Below are 25,095 nucleotides of genomic sequence, written 5' to 3'. Positions count from 1 at the left end.
ATAATCCAAGGATTTCAGGTTTACTTTCTGGTGGATCAGTGAAAATTAGTTCTGTTCAAAAATCCAAAGCTTCACACTTTCGATGTCATTTTTAGGAGCTAAAATGGACATAATGTAGCAAACGATAACATTTAATATTATATAACACTTGATTAAAACATATCTCAAAGTTATTTACAAAGGAAGCTACTACCTTCCAGATACTATCACTACTGTGAGAAAACCCATGATGAGTGAGAGACATCTTTCTCATTCTCTAACTTCTTTACTTATTCACAGTGAACAGAGCAGGAGGATACAAGCTGAAAAGTTTGAACAAACAGTCCATTCATGGAATACTTTTTTCAAAATTAAGGTTGTATGTTAAATAACAAGAAACTTTTGGAAATAAATATATGTGATAATATCATTAAAGGCAGCATGTTAGGACTGAATGAAGACTATTTGACCATTTCTCACTCAACCTTTGAAACATATCTTTTATTGCTGGTTTATATTAACATTTAGCTAGCACACAACAATCTTGATATCGGTCTTATCAATTAAGTAGATATACTTGAATTAAAATCTCATTTTTATAACAGTAGTTGCATTTTGCATAAAAATAAGGTAGTGTTGGTAGTGGCACTATTATTTATGTCCAACGCCAAAAAAGTAAGGTTTTCATTTTTGTCAAAATTGTTCGTATGAGAATAATATGGCCTGGAACTAGTTAGATAACTAAAAGTGTGCCAAAATTCACCTAAAAAGATTTGAACATCTACCATATTTTTTGTCTCTTTTTCCTAGTTATAGTGAAAGTTTGCAAAACTTAGACAGCAAAAAGAGATCAGAGGAAGAGTAAAAATCAAAAGAAATGTTTCTGCTCATGAGAACAAAACTTACTCTACCAGGATAGGTTTGTTTGTTTTCTTAAAGAAGAAATAGAAAATAAGGGTAAGAAAGCAGAAGGCAAAAACTCCTAAAAAATGAGCCTTCAGTCTTTGCGGCTTTGACACTCTGCTGGCTTTCCCCCAAGAGTCTGCAGAACAGTGTGCAGAGGCAAAATGTTCTCCACTGATTCTAGGACATACACTTTCCTTTGCCAAGGACACCAGGGCTCTGTGGCATACTCACGCAGCCAACACATCGTCAGTGTTTAAAGTTTGATCTAAAAAAAGTCCACACATTAAATTGAAGGGAAATCAACATTCCCATCTTGAAAAAGATATGAGTTAAACCTGCCTCAATTTGAATCATTGGCTCGAGCAAATTAAACATTTCCATTTTGTTTAGATTAGTAAGCCACTCTCTCCAGCAGTGCCTGAAAGATTCATTCCTTCTCCCTTTCTTCCTCTCCTTTGAAACCAGTTTCTCACCATGGGAAACATGCTGCCAAATTGTGAAGTGCAAAGAATTATTAAGATAAGTTAGTAAAAGAGGTGGGAATAGAAATCAGGAACTCTAGGTCTAATTCATGTGCCTTTAGGCTGAAAGAGAATTATATAATAGAAGGTTTCCCATATCAGACATCCACAATCGTAAATTACACAAGAAAATGCCTCTAAGAAATATTTATGGTAATGCTTTTTCCTTGGTTGGCAATGCCAATGTATCAGCATTTTTTTAAAAATGGAATAACAAACTACTGTATATTTCATGCATCTTAATGTTTCAATCTATATAAAGAATTCACTAAGTTTATTATAACTTCTACAAGATTTGAAGGGGGAGGAATTAATGAAATTCCAAAATCTAGTGAGACAAGTCTCAAAAACTAGTACAACTACTTGGTAAATTATTTGTTCTGTCACTGTAATGATGACATTTGAGACAGGCTTTACGGTGATTGGAGAACTGATTCTTGATCACAATAATCTATCAGTGGGAAAAGCAAATGATTTGCTCTATTCTCTATTCAATATACTCTCTCACAACATCAAGAAGAATAAAGTACATCAATAAAACAATCATTAAAAACAGAAGAAGGGAACAGGGAAGACTGTCATTCCAAAAATAGCAGCTGCTTCTGGTTATTCAGACTAAGCATATAATTAATCTTTAAGAGATTTTGGCATAGCATTGAAAAGTGTAGAGTACATTATATGTAAAAGCACTTTGGCAGCAATGTCTTTCTTCTTCTTCTTCTTCCTTTTTTATTATTAGGGTCGTTTGTAAGGCCTTTGGTCTGAAGACAGGGAGGTAGGGAGTTTTGTGCTGCCATCTGTTGATGAATTAGGGATAGATTTGAATTCCACAGAAGACAGAGCTTGCTCCCACCATCCTTTGGTGAAAAGAGAGGATTTTCACTTGAAAGAAAGTCAGTCTGCATCAGCTTTCCCCAGGTAACTTTTCGGGACTTAGCAGAACTGCATGCAAACTCCAAACGGCATGGAAAGAAAGAGAAGCTTCTGTTCTGTGGTTAGGGCTCTGCTCAAAGGTCGTGCAATTGATCCCACGCTACTGCCGAAGGCTTTGCAAGGAGAGGATACAGATGCGGTTGCAGGAAGGCTGCTCTGCAGTAAAAGAGCACTTTGTTAAAGTAGGGTGGCAGCAGAAAACTTAAGTATGGTTGCTAACTTCCCCTCTGACCTGTTCTGAAGATTTCAGAAGCTGACCCAAAAGTGCAATGAATCAAAACACAGAATTAAATGTGTAGTGTCTCACAGTTACTGTATTGCAAAAAGACAAAGAAAAGCAGAAATAACATATATACTCAGGCTCAGTACCTGAAGAACAGAGATTCTAGTTGACTATGAATATTGTCTGATACATAGCTTTTGCAAACACACAGACTGTTTCAATATGCCTAAATCTGTATTCATTACCAACTTTGGAGACAAATACAGTAAGATTACTATGGTAATTAATTATTTTGCTTTTTATGGATGCACTCTCTTAATACATGATTTTTCTACAAAATTACAAAAATACTTTGCATATTAAAATCTGATCTATAAGAAATTACAATTTCTGTAAGAAGCCTAACAGACCTTTTTTACTTGCCTCTAGCAGCAACAATCAGGCTTCCATAGCACCCTTTCTTCAGTAGTCACTATAATTTGACTTAACATTCCTCAGCACTCCTTAATTGCTGGAAAGGATTAGTTAATTGTCCATTTCTTTACCTTTTCTGGTAAGAATGTGAAAATCTTACATAAAACTTTTAAACTTTTTAAAACGAAGCAAGGCTTGTAGAAATTTTCACAGAATACTGATTTAATAGCCAAAAGATTGTAAAAAAAAGTTGATATCTAGCTTCAATTGCTCACATAATGAATGAAGTATATTGAGTGATCTTTATTTCTTTTAGCTATTGTTCTGTTGTCTGCCTCATAGCTGACGTGACACATACCTCCAGCCTCACTGGTTGGGAACTGCCAATTTGCAACACTCCTGAGGTGGTAGATGTTCATATAAACAACCTGCTAATTTGTTCTTGGGACACTTTTTTGTCCCTAAGCCAGTCGAAGCTTAGGGGAGCTTATGGAAAACAAGCCACATTCAGTGAAAAGTTTTCCCCCCACTGCAACCAGAAAATTGATCCCTGAAAACAGCTTAGATCATGGCAAGGATTTGATCGACAGAACAGCATCAGGAGACCTAGCAGCCTGAGAGAATCTCTGATCTCCAGGATGACGCCTCCCACTGACACTAAGCTATAGCTAGCTTCAGGGAACTAAAGAAGTGGTATGATGAAGGGATATTTGCTTATCTAACATTTTTTCCAGTCATCAGAAGAATAAATTAAAAAGCTGGCCCAAAACACTCCTGGACTGCTGCCTTGTCCTTGTCTCTCCTGTTCCCATTTTTTCACACTGCTGCAGCTGACCGTCTCCTTTCCTTCAGTTTGCTATGACTTCTTTGCTGAAGTAGCAACAGCTTCAGCAGTGCCAGCTTAGGCACAGAGCCTAAGTTAATACACTGATTGGTTTATACTCTGTTGTGTGCCTCACCTTTAAAGTTGGCACATTTCACTAGCAAGAGCAGCCTCACAGGTTGGGAAACACTGAGCTAAAGGATTAAAGTACAGTTGGTATTTTACTATTTATTCACATAAACCAGTGGCTGATACATTCTTGTAGGCCTTTTCCCCACACAGGTTACTGGGTTCTTTTATCCAATGACAATATATTTTTCTTGTTTTCTATCTCAGGTCAGCACTTGAATGCGAGTGAATATTGTATCTTAAGAGACCCAGGGAAGGCATTTTGGGTTTTTAGGCCTTTTAAATGAAGGCTGAAGCTAGAGGTGATTGCTAAGTTCAAGAAGAGCTCCAAAATATCTGTTTGCTTCAGATAACTTGACAGAAAGAATACAAATAAAAGCTTTTGATTCTGGAATTCAGATACAAATTCTATAATAAAAATTAACTCTTCAGTTTCCTTCAACTTTTTTTCTCTTTGAGGTTTTCTTTTTTCTTCCCAAGAAGAATATCGGGTCTTTCTAAAGCAGTAGCTAATTTTTCTCAGCAAGTCCAATCCTTGATAAGTCTAGAGACTGCAACAGTGAACAGTCTGAGTTTTGTCACATATTCTGGATGCTTCCCCTTATTGCATGTGAGGTATAGCTCTGCAACAACTTCCTCATTTCCTTTCCTACTACATCCCACAACATAGTAACCTTCACACTGCCTGAGAATAGCTGGATACTGCTTCCAGCACGGCTTGTCAATTGCTGGCAATTTAGTTGGCCAGATGGGGTTTCTGTGGAGAAATGTGAAGGCTAAGCATGCCCCTGCAGAGCTCTTGGCTCCTGCTGACTCAGCGAGTGAAGGACACAATCACATAGTACAACTTCCAGCTCTTTTCTCACCTTTTTTATATCCTCTTCTATTTTGCCTCCTTCCACTCATCCAGGATTGTGTCTGTGCTGCTAGTTCTGAAGACGGGTTTTTTTCCAATTAGGATTCTCAGTGGCCTGAAATTAAGGGAATCTTTATCAGTCTTCCTCTAAGCTCCTGCAGAGAAAATGTGAAGGGGCAGCGACCAAAGTGGGGTACGGCACTGTTGCAGGGGCATGACGCAGACGCAGTGCGTGTAGATAATGTGAAATGGTAACACAGAACTCTTCAGCCGGGAAGGGAGGATTGTGCAGTGTCTGCATATTGTCTCTGTAAGAGGAGCACAGCGAGGCATCACTTAGTTTCTGCTGTTACTGATACTACGAAAACATTAAGAGCAGGAGCAGCAGCCGAGATGTAATTTTTCCGGAGAAGCCTTAAAAAAGGCTGATGAGGGTAGATATTGAGGGAAATGAGATTTAGACCCCATTATAAAGGGATATGTTTTCAAGTGGAGTATTTCTGAAAATGTGCTGAGGCACTAGAGCATTTCAAAGTCATGGGAACATATTCATTAACTATACAATAGTGAAGGAAAGTCCCATAATACATGTTTACATTAACAACTGATTGACTTCAGAATGCCTTAAATTGGCCTGTAGATATTTTTATAAAGAGTAGACAGCTCTGGGGAACAAAACATTGAAGAAAGCCAGCCAGCCAACCAAAAGACCTTCTCAAGAGAAAGCAGGATACAAGCAAGCGGGATTCTGGCTGCACTAGAATTGCACACCAAATTTGACAGTTTGGCTCTCTGACATCCTTCTTTAAAATGGAAATGTGTCCTATTTTAGAAATGTATGTTTTTTTCTTCATAAATATATCTCGGGTCCCACTAAACAGGCAAAAGATGGGAATATTTTTGTATCTCTCCAGTTTTCAATTAGGTTTAATGAAGAATCACTAACAGTAATCTTACTGTTGTAAAGATAAAGCAAGAGCTGAACACTGAAAGGCTTTTCTTCCCCCATATAAAGAAGAAAATATTATTTAAAAAATAATGTTTTATGATTGATTAGTACTCAGTCTGGCCCAGAAGTCAGGGTTGTTTTTTTTTTTTTTTTTTTTTTTTTGAATCAGCATGTCAGCTCTGACAGAGGCCTTGAATGATGGTTTTGATGGGAGTGCTTGTGTAGTGAGAAAGCACTTACATGGGCTGTTTTCAGACTCGCACCTTAAATTTCCTACGTGGCTGAGTAACAGTAAAGATGTTTTCATTCTTCAAAAAAGTCAGCTGAAGTCTAATCCTTCTTGCTAATTAAAAAAGGATGTTTTCTAAAAAGCTACTATTTCTTCTTTTAAAGTACATATGTACAGAAACAAAAGCACTATGCATCCAGCCTAAATTATTCATTCCAAGTCTTCCTGTAGATGAATCTAACTTGAGAAAAGTGGTCATATTCTGCATATCACTGGTAAATAATTTTAATGGTCTATTGACAACTCTAGCTGTTTATAGAATTATACATCTGTCGAAAGCTGCTTGCCAAATATCTTCTTCCTATTATCAGATAAATGAACATACATATATTTGCAAGTGTGTGCATATAGTTGTATTTGTGTTGGATGGGAATTGCTGAAACTGAACCTAGGTAAATCAGTTTGTCCAGTATAACTTTCTTCCATTTCCCTCAACACAAAAACATTCTTGAATTCACTGAAAGGTGAAGGTGCTCTTTGCCGAGCTGAGATATGGCATAATGAACACTAAACTGGTCATGAGCAGGGTGAAGCATAGGAGTGTGTGAGTTGTGCTGAAGAAAAAGGAGGGATAGAAAAGCTACCTGAGGCCTAATAGTTAGAATACTTGGTTGAAGAAGACTTGGTTGATCCCTTTGTATAGTATCTCAAATGACTTTAAGTAAGTTTTCTGAACTGCTAATACATTTTATGTTACCTGTTCCTTTGAGAAAAACAGAGTTATTCCTGGATGAAGGGGAATTGACTCAGGTCTTCTCCTTCATGGTTAGGTATTTTAACCTAAGCTAACCTCAATAAAGTGTCTGAGGAAAATTTACCTGGTTTTCCAAACTTTTGTTTGCTGAACAACAGTTAGTTGTCATTATACCTAAGCTGTCTCTCTGGATCTTGCCCTTTTTAACTCTCTTCATGGAATACATTTCATGTTTGAATATTCTGTCTTTCAAGTCTTTCCACTAAATTACTTTCCTTCTGTGAAGCCTATAAAGTCTTAATCATCCCTTCTAACAAATGTTATCACACTTAGCAAAAGATGCCTAGAGAGAAGACTAGAACATTTGGGAACTTCTACCATCTGTGCATCTCCCACTTAAGCTGATTCCAGATTCCTTCCCTCCCCCTAGTGCTTTCTTCTCCAAAGCATCATATACCTATATGTATTTCCTTTTGTAGAGATAGGGATTTTTGCTTTCCTCTGTCTGCAATAAAAATTGCTATATGCTGAACAATCATATTAAAAGGACATTATCAGTTCAGAAAATGAAATGGTCATTTCATGGTTAGAAAATTATAAAAATAACAGTGTAAATGGAACCATAATTCAGCTGGCTTGTACTTGTGCATTCTGACAGGGTCTTTCCTTAGAGTCGTTCCCCCTCACCCCAGGCCCCTAGTGTCTTCATTGTACAGACCTGATCTGCTCTTCAGTGAAATCAAGGAGGAAAACGTCGTCTCATGGTGTTAGAACATCGTACTGTAAAGTTGGAGACTGACACTCGCTTCTGCCACAGAATTCCCACATGATATTAAGTCACACAAAAAACATTTTGATTGTGGTTTCATCTGTTTCTGAGTTCCTGACCTGAAATCCTGAGACTGATTTGCAGAACAGTGAGCATCCCCAGGTACAGCTTGTGTCAGTGAAAGTTTTACTTTGTCCAGATAAAAGCTGTATAATTCTAAGCATTCTCAAAAGTAAGGGCCTAAAAGGCTCAAATTAAATATTCAAAGTCAGTAGCAATTTTGGTGTTTATCTCCATATTACCTTCCCTTTTGTGATATTAGAATTATAATAACCCCCAGAATAATATAGTTCCTCACAAATCAATTTGTATTTTTTGATTGTTTAGACAAAGCAGTGATGTATGTCATAAAAATTCCATTTAATAATTTTGTGTTCAGGATGTTATTTGAACACTGTGCAGCAAATAAGGCCTTGAGACAGATGCTGAACATGGAATAAGGCAAAATATTCAATAGCTGCTTATTAAGTGGGTACCATTCATTCCGTGTACTTAATGAAAGTGGAAAAAGAGAATGTGTGAACATGTAATTAGATTGCAATCAAATGTTGAAATGGACAGCTCAAACGTATCTGAATTAAGGGTCTGCTGACAATATTAATTCTGATATTTTATAACTTCTGAGTGTTTGATGCAGAAATATTTATAATTTTTCAAATAGCTTTTGACTATATCATTTCCCACTCAATATCCAAACAAACAAACTGGAAACAAAAGTTGAATCGGATGCCATAATAGTGATGCTTACATGCTTGGTCATCCGAACTGGATCATTCTGATACACTGAATAAACCATTGGTATTTGAACAATAACTAAATATTAGCAATAAGGTACCATTCTTTATGAGGGCTTTTAGCCATATGATTGGGATTACTCTAGAAAAGTGTAATTTTGTAGTAGATTTTAGAGTGGTCTTTTTGACAGCAGTGATACTTAGGATTGCCCAGAATCTTTCTTCATCCTTTTGTCTGTATTCAGACCCAACTTTCATCCCTCTGTGTTCAAGCCTGGCTCCTTCCTGCCCCTTATTGTCTTCTCCCAAAAGAGAGGTCACATCGTATCTGAGAGGAGTGGTTTCCGGGCAAAGCATGGCAAGAAAGTATTAGTCAACCACAGTTTGGACTACACCCAATGTGAATGAAATTTTTGGTGAATTTATTTTCTAAAAATTTAGAAAGTCCCTGCTGAGCATATGTAAACTTCAGTTTTTCAGTGGGTTATAACTTGAACAAACTTGGGTGGATGGATTGCAATAGTCAGGAAAAATATTCCTAAAATTCAGTATCTCAATAGAGCTGAAATTCAGGCTGAAATGCATGAAAGTGCTGAAATTGTTTAAGTAAGATTTTATGTAACTTTCACCATGGATAAAATAATCTAGCTTCATTATCACAAATCGTTGAATCAGTTTGCTTGACTTCATTTAAAAATTTGACTTGAGCTTCAGATCTGGAAGGAAGAAGTTATGTGCTAAAGCCCAGGAAAGTAGTAAGCAACTAAAAATGAGGATATATTATAGGAAGTGTCATGAAGTCATAATAGCTGATGTTATCATTCTTACTTATAACTATCAGAGTAGTAATAATATCAAGTGAAATCAATAACTTCTTCCAAGAATGGCACATTAGATGAAAACTAGAAAACTTTTTTCTCATCGCTTTTCCTTCATCAGCTTTTTGGAACTGTAGTAAGTTCAACATATCCGCCTAAAACCGCACTAAGTGGGTTGTAAGTTTCCTTAGAGAAAAAATAGACAATATTAGAAATTTGCTGAAATTTGTTTTTTTTAAGTTAATAAATAAAAGAGGATAAATAACTTAGTTTAAAAAAGTAGCTTCTCCCAGCTGTGCTGATGCATAATTCTAAAATTAGAACTTTCTCAGATTTCTGAAATCTGCTTTTCTTCATTCCTTCCTTATATAATTTTAACCGCATTTGTTCATAAAACAAAACAAAATATACCTCCCTTTCTTCACCCTCATGTAAATTATTCTCATCATTTTATTTCTTATCGTCTCTTTCTGATCTATCTCGCTAGCCTTCTCCAAGGTGCTTAATAGAAGAATCTTCATGGAACAATTTATTGTACTGTCCAGATTTTGCTTGTTCGTCAAGGCCTTAAAATAAAAATGAAAGAATTGCACCACTTTCTGTATATTCAGCCAGTAACTGGTAACATGTCTCTTCATTTAGACCGACCTTTGACATTCTGGACAGCTCTATTCTTGTAAAATGACAAACCTATGCATGTTTTTCGTTTTTTTTCACCTGATTCTACTTCTGTCTATGCATTTCTGCAACCCTTTGGAGATGTTAATTCCTGTTTGTCAGAATATAGCATCTTTTGTCCTGGAAAGGTCTAATGCTTTTTACCTGCCTTTCCACTCTCATTCTTCTTCTTTGACTGTGAAGCATTTAGGTGTGTAAAATAATTTACCTGCAAGATGGATGATATAGACAATAGATAGGCAATACATAGACAAGACAGATCACAGACATGCAGTGGCCAAATAGCAGAAAATATAAATATTCTATCAACTTGTAGACTTCAACAAAGTATCAACCATAAAGCTTCAGATCTACTAGAAAATTGCTAGGAAGGCAACAGCTTCACTTTTGCAGGACATGTTATAAATAATCAAAAAGAGGTACATTTAGACCTATTTACACAGAGATGCCAACTGAATGCAGATCTCACCCATCTGGATTTCACAACAGTTTTAGATAAAACATTACATAGGAGAAGTATTAGTGAAGATTGAGAAGATAAGGAATTGAAGCAGCTGACTGATCAGGAGAGGATAACAGGTTGTGCTCTGTGTTTGTGTCACTAGAAGAAAGTTCTTAGTGGAGTTCTTCCTGGGCCAGCCTTGGGGTAGATCTTTTCAATACTTAAAGTAAAAACTAGATCACAAAAAGTTGGAGCATGCTGCTGAAATTTGCTGGTAACACAAGTTTGAGAATCACTGAAAACATAAAAACATACAGGAAGAATCAGATGACCTTGATGACTTCTATAATAGAAATAGGATTAAATTTAATAGCACAAAGAGCAATATAACAAGATTTTCTACTATAAACTGGTAGCTCATCAGCTAGAAATGACAGGAAAAAAGAAAGAGCCAGAAAAGTCAGTGAACCAGAAAAGGACTGTCAGCCACCAAAATGTGATATAGCTATGAAAAATGCTAATGTGAGGTATTAGACAAGGTACTTCCAGGAAAGAAAGGGATGTTTAATGCCGTTGCATCAGGCACAATACGTCCTTATGATGGAAATCATGAACAATTCTGGACCTCCATATTAAAGAAAGGTTCATTGAAACATTTACTGAAAATGGAGCAGATGAAGGGGAAAGCTATCAGCATGATGTCAGCAATGCAGAATTTACTTCACGAGAGGACATTGAGAAACTTGTATTATTTTGCAAACAATAAGATGAGAGAAATGCTATAAATACTTCAATTTGTAAACAGAGCCTGAGGATGTTTATTGTGAGGTCTTGAACTTTGAGATCAGTATCAGCATAAGAACAAATAGATACAGAATAGCCAAAATAAACTTAAGCTCAAAAATCAAAATACTTCTAGCCACATGATGAATTATGTTCCAGAAGACTGTAACTGTAAAAGTACTAATTGATTGTAAGAGGTACCTATGTACTTGTACTTGATTTATACAACATGACTGAATGCAGTATTGGAAGACAGGACTCCCACGGGTCCACTTCCAGTTTATTCTGAGTAATAAGTGAAATCTCTGTGGACAGGCAAAATAACATTTACACCACCAAGTGGTTTAATAGCATTTATTTTGATTAAAATGCACATCATTTTCTTCTTCACTCATCTGCTTAAGATTTGCATGAATGCTTTAGAAAGCACTCACTCACCAGGTGCCTAATGGAAAGATTATTTAGTCAAAGTACTTCTGTTGACTTCTGTGTGCTTTGGATTAGGTTCTATATCCTTACCTATCAACCAGCTGCTGCAGGCTTCCAGTTTTATCACAATATTAGGCTGCTTTTCTCTTTTCCCCATCATCTTAAAAGGCAAAGAAAGAGGTATGCTTTGGTTGCCCTGTCTGTTCTTTAATGTGCTTAGATTGCATTTATTTCCTGCTGAGCCCTGGATGAGGTTTAGTTTGTTGAAGAGCAACTTTTTAATCATCTCACAGAATGAATGAACTGGAAGATATGTCAGGCTTCTATCAGAAGATGAAAAATGTGAAAACTTATCAGCACCTCTCTTCCTCTAGGTATATTGTAGGTCATAAAACACCGCTCTGTACAGTACTTATTACTCTTATAAAGGAAGCTAAAAATGTAATTACGCACAGGCTGATCACCAAAAAACTTTGCAAAATAGTTAAAACAGACATAAAAGTACGGCAGCCTGGAAGCATGGCAAAATTGGAAGAGAGGCAGTAGGAGAACAAGTAATTTCAAAGATAGACTGCACATGTGTAGTCTTCCCCATGGGAAGGGTACCTACTACCTCTTCTGCCTTATTTTGGAGAACTAAGGTAGCAGAGCAAAACTTGGTTAAACTTGATTGGTGTGACAAAATGCTTGGTAAAGCAGTTTTAATCATCGCAGAGGAAGACTAAATAAGGTCCAATAAGCAATCAACATCTTGGTCCTACTCTAAATTACCTTCTTTGTCTCCGTATTTATTTCCTTCATCTATAGCAACTGTGTATTTATATAGCCCTCATTTCAGCTGGAGAGCAATGATTATTTTTGATGAATCAGAGAGAAAAATTAAAGCTCCCAAATAAATACATGAATATATATGTAAACTTAAAAATTACATTTAGAGTATAGCCAATAGTATATATTGAAAGTAAGACATACAAGGGAATAGCACTATCCAGAAGATTCAATTATCCATAATAATATCTGAATTTTAATATCAAAGGTTCTTCCTATGAACGCTGCAGAGGTGCCTTTTTGCTTGGGTATTTTCTCTTCTGTTCAACAGGCAGCTGACACAGGAGATTCAGGAAGACATGCCAGATCTTTTATGCTACACTGAATTATATTAATAATAAATTAAAGCTGCACAGGATGCTGTAGGAGTATCAGACAAAAGACTTTATGATTTGATAATTCTCATTTAAAAATTAAATAACACTTTAACTGACAGCAAAAATATTTGCAGCATCCTGAAAAAAAATAATAAAAAAACATGCAGACCACAGAACTGAAAAATAGTATTAGGCTGAGAAGCCTTGAAGAGGGTGTAGAGGCAAAATGATTTTAGAAAATCTGTGGACTCAGTTTTGCATATAAGGGATAGCTGATGGAAATAGATGAATACAGTAGCTTGAGAATAACTTTATTTCAATACAACTATGAAAGTTTAGTATATTTTACTGGTTTCCATCAAGTTTCATGATGCAAGACTTTCCTTTGTATATGTAGTTCTCTGGAACATGAATTTGCTTTAAACTCTCTTCAGAATGAGCTTCTGTGACTTTCCATCAGTCCATCAAATAAAAATTTCCAGGCAATGCATCAAATAAAGAGGAAATAACTGCCACTTGCTCAAAGACAAATACTGAGGTGGATGCAGAATATATTAAAAAATGATGCAACTGCAAAACTGTATGGTCTGATGAACCTAATCTGAAAAGACCTATTTGCTAGTGGATTGTGGGGTGACTGAGCTGGTCATTGCACTTTCTTCTATCTCATAGGGATAATCACCTTTTCTTTACAAAGCACTTTGAGACTTTCTATGTGCTCACTGTATATATCAACACTGGAAACATTATATCATAAAAGCACCTACATTATTTTCAAGAGTAACTGTGATGTTCTATGCTACTGAATCCATAGAGTATCAACTGTACCCATTTAATATTTTCAGTGAAAAGGAACACATTTTCTCTCTTTGTCAGTGCTACCTGGTTCTCATACATTTCATTTAAATTAAATCCAACTTTAATTATCTCCTCCGAATGTCTCATTGTATCTCTTTTAGGTAGCATATATACTAATAATGCATAATGTCTCTCTAATTGTGCTATGAATTCAAAACTCACCTTAAATGCCTTTTTTTTCTATAGTTTACTTTGCATTTAGAGAAATCAAACAATAGTTTGATTTAAAAAAAAAGTCTGTAAAATAATGGGGCTGGGTACAGCACTCATTTATATTCCTTCAAATCCAGGAAAGCCTGTAGTTGCATAAGAGGTATAAATCTAACCAAAACCTGCCTGACTTCATGCAAATCCATACGCTTCTCTAAAGACCTTTCATTATTTTTTCCTTCTGATTTTAAGCATAATCCACCTATCTTTTCTGCATGATTTTGAATGGTTAGATCTTTGTCAACATCTGGAAAAAAATCACTCTTTCTGTAAATGACTTTTCAAAAACAAATCCTATAAAATAAAGTTATTTTTAAAACAAAAAGGAAAAAAAAATCCCCTCAAGCTTAGTCACTGTGATTTGTAAAGACGATAATACACACTGTTAAAATATTGGTAAACAGACCCACAACATCCTCTGCTAAATGTTATTTTTAAGCATTCTTTATAAATCTGAAAACTCAGAAATGAAGACAGAATCATGGCTGTGCAAAAAAACCACCCCTTTTTATTTTGAATAAAACTCAAATATTATTTTAAGAATATAGTTATATTTATGTAAGATTTAACCACTGATATCCAACACAGATTATTTTTGCCCTGTCAGTAACTTCTATAATATATTCTCTACTTCTAAATTGTCAGAGCAAAAGAGAGAAGATTTAAACAAGGTAACTAGTTCCATGTTTGGCTTGCAGCAAGTTAACCACAAAAGCAAGCAGTTAATAACTGATTAAAAGGAAACTTGTGGTTTCCTTATTTAAAGTCTTAAGTTTTAATATCTACCAGAAAGGCCATTACTGCAGTGGCTATTTTAAAGGCTTCTGTCTATTACGCGCTACCACACAGCAAGCATATTTGCAAAGCTGTGAAGGACCCTGGGCAAGTGTCAGCACTCCCTGTAATGCAGCCGACCTCCCGGTATATTCACTGCCACGAGCCCGGGGAGCCCCGAAGCGGCCGGGGGGAGGTTGTCGCAGGGAAGGGAGGTGAAGAGATCGCGACAGAATCGCACCACATCAGCAGGACAGTTTGGAAAGAGGAAAGGTCAAGGCAGGCTCGGCGCTGCTGCGGTGTCATTCCGTCTGTTTGTCCCTTGGTGGAGATCTCGAGTTAGTTTCTCCCTTCCGTCAAACGGCTTTCACTGCTTTATGTGGGGTTTTTCGTCGCTGTTTTTCCCCTCCTTTAGAATTGGCTGTCATGTTTACAGTATTTAACCTTTTCCTCATGTTATTATGAATACGTTAGTTTCTTTCAATGAAAGCCCACCGGGTTTTTTTTTCCTTCGGGAGCTTCTTCATTTGTGCGCGCGCGTGTATATGTGTGTGTATATGTATGTACAGCAACGCACAGTACCATGTACTTGTTGATTTATACAGCGGTACATCTGTTTCAGTAATCCCTCCCTCTAACGCCAGGTGGGTCCCCACCGCGGATCCTAGGCGCGGGTTTCCGGCGACCGCCCCCGGCCTCCCCAGGGCGCAACGCCGAGCCGCGCCGGGAGGCAGCGCGCACCGCGGCGGCAGCCGGGCCCCGCCGGCACCTCCACACCAGGCCGCCGGTAACCGCGGCGGCACCGCTCCGCCAGCAGCCGCCTGGCGCCCACGAGCGGCGGCAGCGCCCGGGAGCCCCCGCTGCCCGCCCAGGGCTCCGCGCGCCGCGGCCGCACGGAGCGTTTCCCACGCGCGAGGTGCCGCCTCGCCGGCGTGACCAGCCGGTCCGTCTAAGGACGCGCGCTCCTGCTTCCCCTCGGCAGACCGCCGGCATCCCGGGCTCTTTTACTTATTACAGACGGTTACGTTCGTGATCCCGTTTCCCGCTCGATCTCACCAGATCAGGAGGACAAACACGGCGCGTGTGGGCGGCATGTGCGCAGCTGGAGCGGGGGGGGGCAGTGTGTGTGTGGGGGGGGGGGGGTTGTACTGCGTGTGTGTGTAGGGGGGGGTTGTACTGCGTGCGTGTGTGTGGGGGGGGTTGTACTGCGTGCGTGTGTGTAGGGGGGGGTTGTACTGCGTGTGTGTGTGTTGGGGGGGGGGGGGTTGTACTGCGTGTGTGTGTGTTGGGGGGGGGGGGTTGTACTGCGTGTGTGTGTGTTGGGGGGGGGGGGGGGGGTTGTACTGCGCAACAGCTCTGTCCGAGGGGGCCGGCGCAGCTGGGAGCTGCTGCGCTGGCACCGGCGCAGCTGGGAGCGCAGTTGACAGCGGGAGCGAGCGCCGGGCTGGCGGCGGGGGGAGGCAGGGCGGGCTGGCGGCGGTGCTCCCCTCGCCCCCCCAGCGCGGGGGTGCGGGGCCGGGCCGGGGAGGGGGGGCGTGGGGGCCCGGCCAGCACAGCGCCGTGTCCCCTCCCCGCAGCCGGGGCGCGTGGGCCGGGCGCAGCGCTGCCATCCACCATGCAGCGCACGTCGGGCCCATTTCCCACGCCGGCCCCCTGCCCTGGGGGAGGAAAGGAGGAGGAGGGGGAGGAATGGGGAACGAGGGAAGTGGGGGCCGTTACCTCTGCTCCGAGAGAGGAACCAATCCACTGTGAAGGACGCAGCACTCCCGAGCAGGAAAGACATTGCACATTCAGAGAGAGATTGCATGTGAAGACACTGCAAAAGCGAGAGAAGGGGAGGGGGGCTGAGGGGGGCGCAGACCGCATGTGAAAGGCATAGTGTGTGTAAGAGAGGCCAGAGAGGGGAGGGAGGGGAGGGGAGAGAGTGCACAAGGCAAGAGAAAGAAATCACTTATTCGCTTGAAGAATCAAGCTCTGCGAGGCAGGCAGTAGTAGTAGTAGGCATGGGAGACAACGGGGAAGGAGACGCAGACAAGAGGCGAAGAGTCCATGCCGTGCAACAGCCCGGAATCCGATTAAAGTTTATGGCGGGGAGGTTAAAAGCGCTTTCATCCCGCCCCTCTTCTGGCGAATACATTAAGTTTTCTGGCTGCGTTTAAGAGCACAAAGGAAAGGGAGCAGTGGGAGCTTCGGCTTGTAATTGTATCGCTAGTGCAGGGAGCCAGTGTAATGCAGTATGCTGGTATTCCTGCATACTGGTATGTCTGGATCTTACACTGTGGGCAAAATTTCCTCCTCTCGGAGCTCCAGAACAGCCAGGGGGGATTTTGATAAATTCAAGTTGCTTGGCAAATATAACAGGGATTTGGTATTAATCCTACTTAACCCGCTGCGAAGATGCTGAGCTCCTGAGCCCCCCTCCTCCGTCCGGGACTGCGGCGGTGAGCACTGAGCCTGCGCCGAGCCGGGCTTTCTCGCTGATGCTGCAGATATAAAGCCGAGTGTCTCCGGCACCGGCGGGGGAGGGTTTCCGCGTCCTGGCAAAGCGGCGAGGGCGGCAGGGGCCGGAGCTGCCGCCGCTGCCGGCGCAGGAGCCTCCAGCCCGGTGGAGCGGGGCGGCCGCTCCTGCCCCAGCGCGGGCTCCTGCGGCGCAGGCTCTGCCCCCCGCGGCCCTCGGCTCCCCGAGGACAGAGGGGGCAACCTGCCCTCCCGCACTGACTCGCCGCCCCAGACGACAGAGGCACGCCGTGGCCGCTGCTTTGAGCCATCCCAATGTATCCGGCTGCTTTCGCTCAAATATGTCACCACCATGGGGAACAAAAGAAAGGCGTCAGACTGCTTTCTCTTTATTCGCAAGCGCCGTTTAAAACAAAGAGCAACCCACACACGCGGAGGACCCGCGACAACTCTCTTCCCCGCACGTGTTCAGGGGGGGCGAGGGCCCCGCCGGAGGCCCCCGCTGCTCCCCCGCACCGGGCGGAGAGGCAGGTAGAGGCGCCGGCAGCACCCAAAGGGCAGCGGCCCGCAGCCGCCGCGGGCGGCGACATGGCATAAAGTCAGAAGGAGAAGCAAACTAGGGAGGGCAGAATAAACAAAGTTGAGCGGAGAGTTTTAGCGTTGAAGTTTGTTTCCCACTTACCCTGGTAGGTGACGCTACATTTTAGCAATCATCGAAGCAGCAAGTCTCTGCGCGGAAATAAATCTGTTACTTCTTACATGTGTTTATTCTCCTAAACCTCTCGCCCCCTCCCTAGTCTTCTCCGAGGATTTTTTTTTCTCCCCTAGGAAACCCACAAACACTGCTGAAAAGACATATTCAAATGACAGTAATAGGAAGAACATGAACACAAAGCCCCAAAGGCTCCAACAGCACTGGGAAACAGGACGAAAGTCTGAGATCTAAAGCAGACCCCCTTTCTCCCTGGAGTTTTATCCAGTTACTGTGACTGCAGCTATTTCACAAAAGCACCAACACTACAGGGAAAGGTGGGAATCTGTGCGAAACGAGTTTTCTTACCAGTGCGATTCCGCAAAATGCAGAGCCCCGAACGTGCACCAGCTCTGCCTAAAAGAAAGGCGAATAAACATGTTCTTTAAAAATCGTTGCTCGGTTCACAGCCTAAAGCGGAGGTGGGGAGGGAAAGGGTGGAAGAGCATCGCTGCCGATCGCGGCTTAGGGAAGGCAACAGCAGCAACACTCTGGCGTGTAATGAGTACGGGTGTTGAGGACTGGACTGGTGTTTTGTGGTGAGCAGCTATCCCACTTGCAGCAAGAGCAGCAGCAGAGGCAGAGGGTAAGGCTGGGCTTTCTGGAGTGCAGCGCTTGACTCGTCCTCCCTCCTCCCTCCCTCCTTCCCTCCCTTCCTCTCTCGCTCGCTCGCTCTCTCTTTCTCTCGCTCTCTCTCTCTCTCCCTCTCTCTTTCTGTGTGTATGTAGCGCAGGCGGCTCTACTGCTGCAGCGTCAGGGAAGAGCTACCGAGAGGCTCCAGCAGCTCCCACCACTTTGGGCAAACTTGCCGGTTTACTGCTTTTTTTTTTTTTTTTTTTTTTTCCGAGTGGGAAGCTTCTCAGTTGCCATTCAACATTTTAAAGCACAAGCCGCTTTGCCGTGAAAGCGCCTGAGCCACACTTCTCCGAGAGACACAGGAGGGAATACACAATTGCAGATTTCACCCACCGTGGCGGTGCAGATCAGAGGAAACAACTGACTGCTATCATTTTATTTGCAGACAGAACTCTCTGTATTTTTTCTAAACCGCGTCGCGGCTCTTTTCTCCTCCCCTTTGCCTTTCCGCTTATATGGATGTAATTCAGAATCTGTGTTAATTCACGTGGGGGATCCAGTTACATCTTGTTCCGCTCCGGGTATATTAACAAGAGACCAATAATCGCCTTTGGACACACAGCCTTGTTGCTAACCTTTGAACTGAAAGGATCAAGTTCAGATCTGGTTACCTGCATTGGGACGGGAAGGAAGAGGCGAGAGAGAGAGCGAGAGAGCGAGCGAGAGCGAGAGACTGCAATCTCATTTGTGAATCGCTCTCAGTGCTGCAGCTCCAGATTGCTATAACACATGCAGTGCAAATGCAGGTAAGACACACACACAAGCTGCGGATGCAAAAACAAACTTGGGACTGTCGTGTGTGTATGTGCATATCTACAGCCTTGCAAATTGTGAGCAAACGGCTTCTGCAGTTTCTGTATCGTTGCTTTGTGACTAATGACCTTGCGCAGAGTTGTTAAAAAAATCCTCTCCGGAGAAAGAGCTGAACATTTTAGGCGATCTCTGAAGATGGATTTGGGTGCTTTTCTGCCAACCAAAGGGGATATTCCATGGACTGCTCTGTAATACACGGAGTTCTTCTCCTATCAGTTGCACGGCTACCGACATTATTGGAATTTTTTTATATTTTTTCTCTCTCTTTTTAATTATTATTAATTTTTAAAGAACTGCCCATTGCTAAGAGGATTTGGAGTTTTCCCGGACACGAGCCCTTTGAATAAAGCGAATCACTTTTTTTTTTTTTTCCCTGTGTGTGCAGAGAGGGGGAAGAATAAAGCTAATGCCTTGGTCGTAAACGGCTGGGAGAGAGAGCGAGCGAGCGAGCGAGAGAAGAGAGAGAGAGAGAGAGAGTGTGTGAATTGTAGTTAACTCTAGTGTCGAAGAAGACGACCTGGGGGGCTTAAAATCGCACAGTGCTGCTCCTGCTTTTATTGCAGACCTTGCAAAGTGATTACAGTAAAATCAGAGAGAAGGAGGAGGAGAAGGGGGAGGAGGAGGAAAATCCCATCCTATCTGCCGAGATGAATCTTTAAAAAGCAAAATACACTGTCCCGTGAACTGTAAGTATATCGCAAGTGGAAGGCAGGGAGAACAGCAGAGGAGCCAGCAGCAGGGTTTTGACCACCAATTGCACCAGCCATGAGACAATAAGTTTCCAGGAACAGAAGGATTTTATAATTGATCACCCGGACGCTCAGCCTTTCTGTTGGCTTATCGGGGGAGTTTATTGGGGGGCGGGTGGGAGTGAGAGGAGGGGGGATTTCGGTGCGAAGAAGATGAGGAAGATGCGGACTCTCCTTGGCTTTGTGCATTGCTGCTGCTGCTGCTGCTTCTTGCTCCTCCTGCCTCCGCCGCTCTGGGTCAGCCTGGCGGCGGCCAAGCAGCTCCTGAGGTACCGGCTGGCCGAGGAGGGACCCGCCGACATCCGCATCGGCAACGTGGCTTCCGACCTGGGTATCGTGACGGGCTCCGGCGAGGTGACATTCAGCCTGGAATCGGGCTCCGACTACCTCAAGATCGATAACATGACCGGGGAGCTGAGCACCACGGAGCGGCGCATCGACCGCGAGAAGCTGCCGCAGTGCCAGATGATCTTCGACGAGAACGAGTGTTTCCTGGACTTCGAGGTGTCGGTCATCGGCCCCTCGCAGAGCTGGGTGGACCTCTTCGAGGGCCGGGTCATCATCCTGGACATCAACGACAACACCCCCACCTTCCCTTCCCCCGTCCTCACGCTCACCGTGGAGGAGAACCGGCCCGTGGGGACCCTCTACCTGCTTCCCACCGCCACCGACAGGGACTTCGGCCGCAACGGCATCGAGCGCTACGAGCTGCTGCAGGAGCCCGGCGGGGACGGCGCCCGGCGCGGCGGCGGCGGCGGCGGCGGCGGCGGCGGGGGGGGGGCGGCTTCCGCGGCCGCCGAGAGCGCCCTCTACCCCGGCGGCAGCAAGCGGCGGCAGGAGGCGGACGGGGCGGCCCGGAGCAGCGTGTTCGAGCTGCAGGTGGCCGACACCCTCGACGGGGAGAAGCAGCCGCAGCTGATCGTCAAGGGGGCCCTGGACCGGGAGCAGCGGGACTCCTACGAGCTGAGCCTCCGCGTGAGGGACGGCGGCGACCCGGCCCGCTCCTCGCAGGCTATCCTGCGGGTGCTGATCACCGACGTGAACGACAACAGCCCCCGCTTCGAGAAGAGCGTCTACGAGGCAGACCTGGCGGAGAACAGCAGCCCCGGGACCCCCATCCTGCAGCTGCGAGCTGCCGACCTGGACGTGGGGGTGAACGGGCAGATCGAGTACGTCTTCGGGGCGGCCACCGAGTCCGTGCGGCGCCTGCTGCGGCTGGACGAGACCTCGGGCTGGCTCAGCGTCCTGCACCGCATCGACCGCGAGGAGGTGAACCAGCTTCGCTTCACCGTCATGGCCCGGGACCGCGGCCAGCCCCCCAAGACAGACAAGGCCACGGTGGTGCTGAACATCCGCGACGAGAACGACAACGTGCCCACCATCGACATCCGGAAAATCGGGCGCATCCCGCTGCGGGACGGCGTGGCCAGCGTGGCCGAGGACGTGCTGGTGGACACTCCTATCGCACTGGTGCAGGTGTCGGACCGGGACCAGGGCGAGAACGGCGTGGTGACCTGCACCGTGGTGGGGGACGTGCCCTTCCAGCTCAAGCCGGCCAGCGAGGGCGAGGGGGAGCCGCAGAACAAGCGCAAGTACTTCCTGCACACCTCGGCCCCGCTGGACTACGAGGCTGTCCGCGACTACAACGTGGTGATCGTGGCCGTGGACTCGGGCAGCCCCAGCCTGTCCAGCAACAACTCCTTGCTGGTGCGGGTCGGGGACACTAATGACAACCCTCCCGTGTTCAGCCAGGCCGTGCTGGAGGTCTCCTTCCCGGAGAACAACTTGCCCGGCGAGAGAGTGGCCACGGTGGTCGCCACGGACGCGGACAGCGGCAAGAACGCCGAGATCACCTACTCCCTGGAGCCTTTGCCCCTCTCCTCGGAGGCGCCGGGCGGCATCTTCAGCATCGACCCGGACTCGGGCGACGTGTCGGTGCAGGCGGTGCTGGACCGCGAGCAGCGCGACACCTACGAGTTCCAGGTGACGGCGCGGGACAAGGGGGTGCCGTCGCTGCAGGGCTCCACCACGGTGGTGGTGCGGGTGGCGGACCGCAACGACAACGAGCCGCGCTTCATGCAGGACGTGTTCACTTTCTACGTGAAGGAGAACCTGCAGCCCAACAGCCCGGTGGGCATGGTGACCGTGATGGACTTCGACAAGGGCCGCAACGCCGAGCTCAGCCTCTCCATCCAGCCGGGCGAGCACGACCAGGCAGCCGGCATCTTCTCCATCGAGAACGACACCGGCACCATTTACTCCACCGTCTCCTTCGACCGGGAGCAGCAGACCAGCTACACTTTCAAGGTGAAGGCGGTGGACGGAGGCGAGCCGCCGCGCTCCGCCACCGCCACCGTCTCCCTCTTCGTGATGGACGAGAACGACAACGCGCCCACCGTCACCTTCCCCAGCAACAGCTCCTACACCGTGCTGCCGCCCTCCAGCAACCTGCGCACCGTGGTGGCCACCGTGGTGGCCACCGACGCCGACACCGGCCTCAACGCCGACCTCAACTACAGCATCGTCGGGGGCAACCCCTTCAAGCTCTTCGAGATCGACCCGGCCAGCGGCGTGGTGTCGCTGGTGGGCAAGCTGGCCCCCAAGCACTACGGCCTGCACCGCCTGGTGGTGCAGGTCAACGACAGCGGGCAGCCGCCGCAGTCCACCACCGCCCTGCTCCACGTCTTCGTCAACGAGAGCCTCTCCAACGCCACCGTGGTGGAGAGCCAGGTGGCCCGCAGCCTCCACACGCCCCTGGCCCAGGACATCGCCGGGGACCCCAGCTACGAGCTGAGCAAGCAGCGGCTCAGCATCGTCATCGGCGTGGTGGCCGGCATCATGACCGTCATCCTCCTCATCCTGGTGGTGGTCATGGCCCGCTACTGCCGCTCCAAGGGCAAACACGGCTACGAGGCCGGCAAGAAGGACCACGAGGACTTCTTCACCCCGCAGCCGCACGACAAGGCCAAGAAGCCCAAGAAGGACAAGAAGGGCAAGAAGGGCAAGCAGCCCCTCTACAGCAGCATCGTCACCGTGGAGGCCTCCAAGCCCAACGGGCAGCGCTACGACAGCGTCAACGAGAAGCTCTCGGACAGCCCCAGCATGGGGCGGTACCGCTCGGTCAACGGCGGCCCGGGCAGCCCCGACCTGGCGCGGCACTACAAGTCCAGCTCGCCGCTGCCCACCGTCCAGCTGCACCCGCAGTCCCCCACCGCCGGGAAAAAGCACCAGGCCGTGCAGGAACTGCCCCCGGCCAACACCTTCGTGGGCGCCGGCGACAACATCTCCATCGGCTCGGACCACTGCTCCGAGTACAGCTGTCAGGCCAGCAGCAAGTACAGCAAGCAGGTAAGAGAGCCGCGCGCCCCCGCTGCGGTCCCCGCACAGCTAGCTGCGCGCGCACGCACACACCGGGGGGGCCGGGATTCCCTCTCTCCCAACCCGGCACAACCCCACACGACCCCAGGAGAAGCGAGCCGCTACAGCCTCTTAGCCCGCCCCCCAAAGGCAGTCAGGTGCCCAGACCGCAACACAGCAGATCGTCTTTCGTTGTTTTTTGGTTTCTTCGGTCTTTAATACCATTATCGTGCCGGCTTTTCGCACCAGCCGGGCTGTCAGTGCAGCCATGCCTCCGCGGCCGCCTCGCCCCCACACGGGCGCGCAACGGCCGCCGGCCGCGGGGGAGGGGCGGGCCGCGGGCAACGGCTGCCGCCAACCGCCGCGCGGGTGGGTCACTAACGCGGGCGGCGCGGGGGGCCTGCAGTGCCTTATCAGCGCGCAGGCCCTTCCGGCGGCCGTGGCCACCCCGTGCCAGCGCTCACCCTCCATTAGGGCCCATTTAAGGCGAGAAGAGGCTGATGGCAGCAGTTAGGAGGCAGGAGACCTCCCAGGGGTCCTCCTCCCGCGCAGTGCCGCGGGGGGGGGTGCCGCCCAGGCGGGCGGCCGTGGTGGGGAGGGGGTGCTGCTCGCGGTGCACACGCCTCGGAAGCCCGTGTGTGTGAGTGAATGCGCAGCAGTTGAAACGTTATTGGCTCTAATTATCAGGTCGTTCATTAAGATCAAAAGCCTTTAATAATCTACAAGCCTATCTGTGATCTAATTTACACCATTGGAATTTCACTGGGTTCAGCAGTGGCTCTGAATACACATAAACGCAAGTGAGCTGAGAATCAGGTCCAGTATATTTTCATAGTTTTTTCATGTATATCACATGAAATTCATTAATTCAAACTAAGGGGCCCTCATTTGCCTGCCCAGCTCCTGTACGGCTTTGTCTGTAGCTCCTGCTGACTTCAGTGAAACCTCTCAGAGTGAGGTGTTTCCTCGTTGAAGAGTGCCACAGGTGACTGGCTCTGATCTTGGCTCTGCTGACTGAGATCGGTTCAGTGAAGCTCTGACAGCCTAAAACTGCTATGAGAGGGACTTCTTCACAATCCCTGAAATAAAACAGGAATACCACAGTGGAGAATCATGTCCCAGTGCATCAGTATTATTTTATAAGACACTTATGTAGCCTGAACAGAGATCATTTTCCGTGGAATAGTATTTGGGTGATTGTAAAATGAGATAAATAATAAACACTTGGTGATTTCCATTACATCTTTCAATGTAAGATACATATTCTGAGAGTTTTCTCAGCTACAGTGCACGTTACACAAGAATCTAGGGATAAATGCATGCTGATTCATGCAAATAGGGAGCCAAGTCTGGAACAGGGAAATTCTGACTAGTTTGGCAAAAATGCTGTCTTTTCAACTTATTAACATGCAAGTATGGTGCACTATGGCATTTTTTATACTTTGAGACGTCTGCTAGGCTACTACATTTGAAGTTTTACAGTGTGTAACTAGCATTCTGCTTAAAAATACTTAAAATGCTGTGAAAGGAAATGCATTGTATGAGCCACTCAGTCCTCCAGATTGCCAGAAATGTGTGATTGATGTAATATCTGCCACTATTTTTGTGTATGTTGTTTTACAAGTGGTACAGATGTTTTATAGAACATTTGACACAGTAGTTTCTGGGTGATACATTTCATTAGCTCTCTCCTGGAGAGAACATTACAATTTCAGTTTGAAAATATAGTCTATATAAGATATGAAGTACTAAGAAAGTTCCCAAGCTTACATCTAGTAAGGGTTTATTAGGCACATAGTAGACAGATTATGACTTTTTAGTCAACATTAACAACAAAGTAGAAGTGGAACCTATGTGAAGCAAGTATTAAATCTTTCTTGCTGTTGCAATTCTTCTAAACATTTGAATTAAAACCT

The 25,095-nt window shown here is 45.4% G+C and overlaps 1 protein-coding gene and 1 long non-coding RNA gene across 8 annotated transcripts in view; one reads left to right on the top strand and one right to left on the bottom strand.

The window, feature by feature from the left end:
* LOC112995479 (uncharacterized) overlaps window positions 1-16,324 on the bottom strand; it is a 113,255-nt gene extending 96,931 nt beyond the window's left edge. For all 3 annotated transcript variants that reach the window (XR_010389107.1, XR_010389106.1, XR_010389105.1), the window contains exons 1-2: window positions 16,136-16,324; window positions 4,795-4,899 (exon numbers count right to left, since the gene is read on the bottom strand). This is a non-coding gene — a long non-coding RNA (uncharacterized LOC112995479). The remainder of the gene's footprint in view (window positions 1-4,794; window positions 4,900-16,135) is intronic.
* Window positions 16,325-18,272: 1,948 nt separating this feature from the next.
* PCDH7 (protocadherin 7) overlaps window positions 18,273-25,095 on the top strand; it is a 285,045-nt gene continuing 278,222 nt past the window's right edge. For all 5 annotated transcript variants that reach the window (XM_064511329.1, XM_026120488.2, XM_064511330.1 and 2 more), the window contains exon 1: window positions 18,273-23,170. In XM_064511329.1, coding sequence (XP_064367399.1) covers window positions 19,976-23,170 — 3,195 coding nt within the window. In that variant the 5' untranslated portion in view covers window positions 18,273-19,975. The remainder of the gene's footprint in view (window positions 23,171-25,095) is intronic.

This window comes from Dromaius novaehollandiae, chromosome 4, assembly GCF_036370855.1.
Source record: "Dromaius novaehollandiae isolate bDroNov1 chromosome 4, bDroNov1.hap1, whole genome shotgun sequence".
Lineage (NCBI taxonomy): Eukaryota > Metazoa > Chordata > Aves > Casuariiformes > Dromaiidae > Dromaius > Dromaius novaehollandiae.
This window is presented reverse-complemented; position numbering and strand designations above follow the sequence as displayed.